Consider the following 6,441-nt stretch of genomic DNA (forward strand, 5'->3'; position numbering starts at 1 on the left):
TTGGATAAATATGAATCTCTTTAAATTGATATTAAAACATTTTATCTAGTCACCAGGGCCCTGTTTCACAGAACTTGTCATCCGTAACAAGGTACCATAACTTTTATAAGCTACTGAAATCGTGGCATTGATTGGCTGAGAGCAAATTTGTAAATTTGTCATAGCAATTTAGCATTTGTTATGGAGGAAACGTTTTATAACACAGGGCCCAGAATCATGAGTCTAATATAGGTATTTTGTGTAATTACTCAGTCCATGCATTTCATACAAAAATGTATAAAAATCATTTTCCACCTCTATATGTATAATGAAGTTTTGCATGGCATGGGTCGACGACTGTCAGATTAATCCACAAAGTACCTCAAAATACCTCAAAATATGAGTATTCCAAGGCACTTATCTGTAAAAGTATACAACTATAAAGGCCCATACTAATAGAGTATACAACTATAAAGGCCTATAGACTAAGCAATCATTATTTTTCTTTATTAAGTTATGAAAAACTAATAAAAATTCAGCTACAGAATATTTCTAACATTTACATGCACCTAACAAATCTTATCACTTCTAAAATCATTTTCTAAGTATCTTATTCTAACTAAGTATCCACTTTGCGATGTTGAATACTAGAGTGTGTATGTCTATGATGTTGGTCTCAAAGAAACGATTATTTTTGACCAAGTATACCATGAACCATCTTCAAAGGCATGAATCACTGTTACAGATGAAGACCTGGCCCTTGTTAATGAAACGGCCATTGCAGCAATCGGGCGATGGAAGAACTTAATTTAATTTAATTTAATTAAGGAACTTTACATAACTATCCTGATCTAAGGAGACATGAACGAACGAACCATTACAATATATATCTGTTTTGACCACAGTACAATATTAACTTCAAACAAAGTTTACACTCGAAAGCCAGTGGGGCATTAACATTTTGGGTGCTTTCTTCAACGCTCTGCAAGGTCACTTGTTTACCACACGTGCACAAAACGACAGGCACTACTAAATGACACGATTTATTGTACATCATAGTTTTGCAAAATTACCCATTACTAGGGTCTTGATTATTTCCATGACAACCCTTTTAATATCAGTATAGATTTATCTTGCGCTGGACATAGTTAAATAATCTTGAAAGCCTTTGGTAGGCCTATATCTATCCCATAAAAAAACAATATTGGCTAATATGTGGCAAAGGGACGATATCTGCATCACATATAAATAGTATACATTATATGACGTAATGTTATTCTGACCATCAGAAAATGGTGAACCTGTGCTTTACTTGTATTGAATTGTGAAGAAATTATGTTTAAACGTCTTATTATTGTCAAGATAAGTAGCATTAGTAAGGGACATCAAAAGGCCTGTCATACACTTTTAGAAAGAGTTAGCACCTTTCCGTCTCTGAATAGACAAATCATAAAGGCCCAAATTCACAAAGAGGTTTAAATTCAACCCATGGTTTAAATCTTTATTTACATAACCCATAAGCGCGACACAGACAGAGGTCCAATATTTTGCACTAATTTTTAAACCATGGGTTATGTAAATGAGGGTTTAAAGTAACCATGGGTTAAGTTAAACCTCCTTTGTGAGTTCGGGCCCTAGTGTTTACATCACAAGGGTGGGCACCTGCCATTATTGCTTGATAAATAGTTTAAACTAGAGATCCATGTCACAACTCATCATTTCTGCTTCCTCCCAGTGCTTTGAGTGCAGACTTCATTGCTTCAGTCACTGTAAGGGATGAATGAGAGACAAAAAAAGATATCAAAATAGAGAAATCATAATTGAAAAATGTCATTTAAAGCTAATTATATGACAAAGATTTGAAAAGTGGCAATAAGAGGTAAAATAAGATTTGGAAAGAAGTTGTTACACAATTTAATAATTGGTAAAAAAGTAAGGGAACCAAACAAAAACTAAGATCGTTTAGATCTTACATTATCACTAGCAGCCTTAGCAGGGGATCTTTATTATTTGTACCTTATTTTGTAGAATTCTCAACTTACTTTTTTGCAGATTTGAATTTGAAGTACATGTACATGTATGTATATTGTTCAGGAGATGCAAAACATTTTGAAAGGAACATTTGGCTGAGCATGCAACCAAGCATATTATTTGTTTTGCAATGTCACAGTATTGTTTGTACCTGTCTATTCGAAACGTTGGGTGGAGGTGGGGGAAGGGGCTACATATTACAACCCCCAGCCTCTAATCCGGCAGATCAATATCTATAGGAAGTGTGTTATATAACCTACTAAACATATACATGACTGTATCACTCACAACAAGCTGTACATACCCATTAGAGCATTTGAATAGAAGAACTTGTATTGGGGATTTCCTAACGTGTTGATTAGGTCAGGTTGAACTACGCCATCTGAGTTTAGAAAGAGTATACGAGGAATGTATCCACCGTCGGGCTGAAATTGAGACCCTTCAGGTTCCTCGTCATCCTGGGGAAGATAAACATCACAAAATATCACAATGAAAGTTTGATATCTTAACCCTTTCAGTACCATCATATATACTTCTATCAACATCAGCTCCTACTTTCTCAACTCCCAAAGTAAATCTTTTGATTCACTGGCCCACAAGTTTAGAAACTAATTCCCTGCATGTTTTAACGATATTAATTCCCTTCACTTCTTCAAAAAAGAAAATAAACACATACCAATTCAACTTCATGTACTTAAAGTGAACCGATAACCAAAAAATATCTTACTCGTGATGTAACAGGTTCCAAGTCGCTCTATTGAATTCAAAATATAAGCTTCAAATATTATTTCTACAAAGACATATTATAGTTTAAATACTTTCTCAGTAAAAAGCCAACACATAATTATGCACTCGCATACTAGGGTGTGCACGAAACCCAAGTGTGACTTAAATTCTGTGTGAGCCTTTTATGCAGGATTTTATGTTATCCTTTATTTGTTTATTTTTTTTTTATTTTTTTTTTTTTGGGGGGGGGGGGTGGTATTATACATTTTAGGTACATGTATACACACATTTATATTTCCTTTGATTGGTGCACTTTAACCTGTTTATACACTTGAGGATAGTGCCTTGTATCATTTGAAATTACTATTGTCAATAATCCTGGCATAAAATGTTCAAAATAAGGGGCTGAAGGCAAATCTGGAATACACATTCACATTCTAGTTTTAGATTGGCCAAAAATATCATCCATGATACGTGAACATGTTTTGAAGAACCCGGGCTAACTGGGCTCAAAGACAAGTCGACCCAGCTGCAAAAAACGGTCAGTTTTTGTCATTTTACCCTAACTCTAACTCTAACCCTAACCCCCTACCGGGTGACCCTAAACCTGCAAAAACTGACCGTTTTTGCAGTTGGGCCAAGTTGTCTTTGAGCCAAAAGTAAACCCGACTCTGTTTTGAACTACTGAGATATAATATTATATTATATAATATATACATGTATAGCATTTTAAAACGACTACTCACCTCTACGTTGACCATCACAAAGTCACTGCTTAATTTAAGTATTTCTTCACTGGCAGCAAACTTGGGTTTTAATGCTACATGGTAAAAACAGGAAAGGAAAACAGAGAGGTATCAACGTGTGGAACACAATGGCAGGTGTCACAATGAGATAACATTCATCAGGAAAAGAAGCAATCGTCACTTTACAACAGGGCTCTGCACTATTTTTTTTTTTCTATGCAGGGTCTGAATTGAAACTTGTTGGGCCTGTATAATATGTATGAGGCTAAGACTTCATGACTTAGATTGTGAGTAGCCAAATATATCAGTCTAGCCACTGTCAGTATTTAGCTATATTTGACAAATATGATGATTATCAAGGTAAGGGTATGAATAATTTAGTTGTTAAATGCAGGTCTCAGATAATTTTTAACTAAGAAAATGTAGAGCTGAGACACACTTCCTTGTTAAAACCTGATTTTGCACTAAAACTAAAACTAAGACCAGCACGGGGATCAAAGTTTTGCAGAATACAGACCAAAAAGTTTATTGCAGAAATTATGGATACTTTTTATAAAATAATGAGGGCCTATTAGGGTAGTCTCGGGGGGCAATGGTCCCAGAATTCACAGGTTAGAAATCTTAACAATTTAACAAATACTTCCACCAGGCCAGGGTGCTCCAAAACAAAAGTCCAAGCATGTAACAATGCAGCTTGGAAGGAGAATGGCCTCAAAACGTAAAGTTCTTTGAAGCTGGGGTCCAGGGCTCTCTTAGAGGCTTCTGTCTATTTTGTTAAGATAATCTTGATCCGGTTCAATCTCAGCCATATTTTGAAACATTTTCAAACAAATTTCATGACTAATATTTCATGAGTAATGTTAGTTGAGAAGGAATAGGAACCTGTCATTGGGTGTGTGAGTGTGTGTGGGTGTGAATTGGTTCTTGCAGTCGTTATATGATTACCTAATATAAGTCTGTGGACCGACCTTTAACCTCACTATCTGAAAGACATGGCTTAGTTTTGTGCCGAGGTACGCTTGAGCCAGTTTGTAGGCAAAGACATAAACCTTGCTAAGTGAACGCACCACTAGACCAACTCACATCTCATAAAACAAGTCCATTTAAAATTCAAACCTGTTGCTGTTACAAATTAAAAGCCAACCTGTTTCCACAGTTCCATTATGCATTAGGTAGTCACTTCAGATTTGTCAACAAGTTTTCCCATACACATCTAGAGCAGCTTTCCTGCTTCCTTCACATGCGTCTGTTATTTTATCTCAAATGAAGAATACGAGATTATAAATTCACCTTTACATGCTCCACACCAAGTCTTGTGAATGACCAACATCATAGGTTTGTTGCTGAAAGAACAATTTTATTAGAGATCATATGGTAATATACACACATAGATACATACGGATCCGGACTAACTCGGACCCGGGGACAATGCGGCCCGCTGCAAAAACTATCATTTTTTTGTCATTTTACCCTAACCCAAACCCTAAACCCAACCCTAAACCTGCAAAAACGATACGGGCCCAAGTTGTCCCGGGTCCGAGTTAGCCCGTCCCCATACATACCTGTACATACATAGTTTTGTGCTTTGGCTCAAAAACTTGAATATTCCTGGGTCCATATTAAATTCAGTACAGGTCAGGTCGTCAGTATTATACTTAGCATTTTACTTTGCTAAGAAATTCTGATTGCATCTGAGCATTTTACTTTTAAAGCAAGCCAACTGCAAGGTAAAATAATTACTGACAAGCATTGTGATGTCACACGGTCAGTCCAAATTTATGAACAATAAACCCATCGCATCATATGCACCCTTATATAATTGTGCGCAGCATTTGATGACCTTGTATGAAAACCATATGCCTGCCAATTATGCCCCTTTAAAATAATTGGTCTGCTAGGGAGGCTTATCCATCACATGTAGATCACAACAGCTAGGCTCTAGATATGTTTTAAGTTGGCAAAACATGTATGTTTAAGTTTAAAATCAATACTCCACACAAATTGGCATAATTTTAACTATAGGATATATGTTATGTCCATGAGTTTTTATTTCAGAAAATTATTTATTTCCTACTGGAAAAGTACACCAATCAGCATCACCCATTTGAAAAAGAACAAAAATAATGTATTTTTTTAATAAGTGAAGTATGGGTTTTAACCAAATTGATTAAGCTACTTATCATCATAAACTTACTTCTCTTTGGCTAGCTTCAATCCATCTTCAAAGGTAGCCCAATCATATTGCTCTCCTAAACCTGTTAAAGGAAAAGAAAACATTTATCTCAAAAGTGCAGTCTTTTTTCTTCTATTTTTTCAGATATAAAACGTGATTTTGAAATTGAACAACAATAACGATTACTGTAAAAAGGCGAGCGCGGGGGTGAACCTAAATTCAGCACACTCCCTGCACAAGCCTAAGTACACTAAACTAATCAATAGGGACTTTTAGATTTGCGTGGACTGATACGTGTGACTTCCATTCACGGCAGTGCATTAAAAGGACGTCGACCGTAGCAATCCCCATTGTCTTCGTGCGAATCTAAAAGTCCCTAATGTCAATTGGTGACGTCATCATCCTTTATGCGCAGTAACAGTTTAAACTACGGCTGCAGGAATTTCAACACAGGGTGCAACTTCGACCAACAAAATGCTGGAAAAAAAACATCTAATTGCATTATGCAGTCAAGCCTAGGCTTAATTTTCAAGTATAAATGTGTAGTCGTGATTCAGCCCGAGCCCCTATTGTCGTAAAGTGAGCGTCAACATTGAGCTGCGAAATCAGTCATAGTCATGTATTTGTGTTTCCGGCAAAACCAATGTTGCAAACTTTTGTGAGAAATTAGAAACCAATTCCATGACAGTCATATCTTGTTTCACAAAACCATGATAAGCGACAAATTCATGCTTTCGATACTATCGGCTAAAAACCTAATCTTTGTCACGATCCATCAGATTTTAT

At 36.1% G+C, this 6,441-nt stretch overlaps 1 protein-coding gene across 1 annotated transcript; it reads right to left on the reverse strand.

Annotated features, from left to right (window-relative positions):
- On the reverse strand, window positions 1-5,800 carry LOC115928810 (thioredoxin domain-containing protein 12-like). Its single transcript, XM_030996750.1, has 5 exons — window positions 5,677-5,800; window positions 4,773-4,825; window positions 3,483-3,556; window positions 2,315-2,468; window positions 1-1,746 (listed from the first exon to the last, which is right to left on the reverse strand). Exons 1-5 carry the CDS (start codon window positions 5,757-5,759, stop codon window positions 1,685-1,687), a joined length of 426 nt encoding a protein of 141 aa, XP_030852610.1. The 5' UTR covers window positions 5,760-5,800; the 3' UTR covers window positions 1-1,684.
- Window positions 5,801-6,441: the final 641 nt, after the last annotated feature.

This window comes from Strongylocentrotus purpuratus, unplaced genomic scaffold (assembly GCF_000002235.5).
Source record: "Strongylocentrotus purpuratus isolate Spur 01 unplaced genomic scaffold, Spur_5.0 spur5_scaffold_3, whole genome shotgun sequence".
Taxonomy (NCBI): Eukaryota; Metazoa; Echinodermata; class Echinoidea; order Camarodonta; family Strongylocentrotidae; genus Strongylocentrotus; species Strongylocentrotus purpuratus.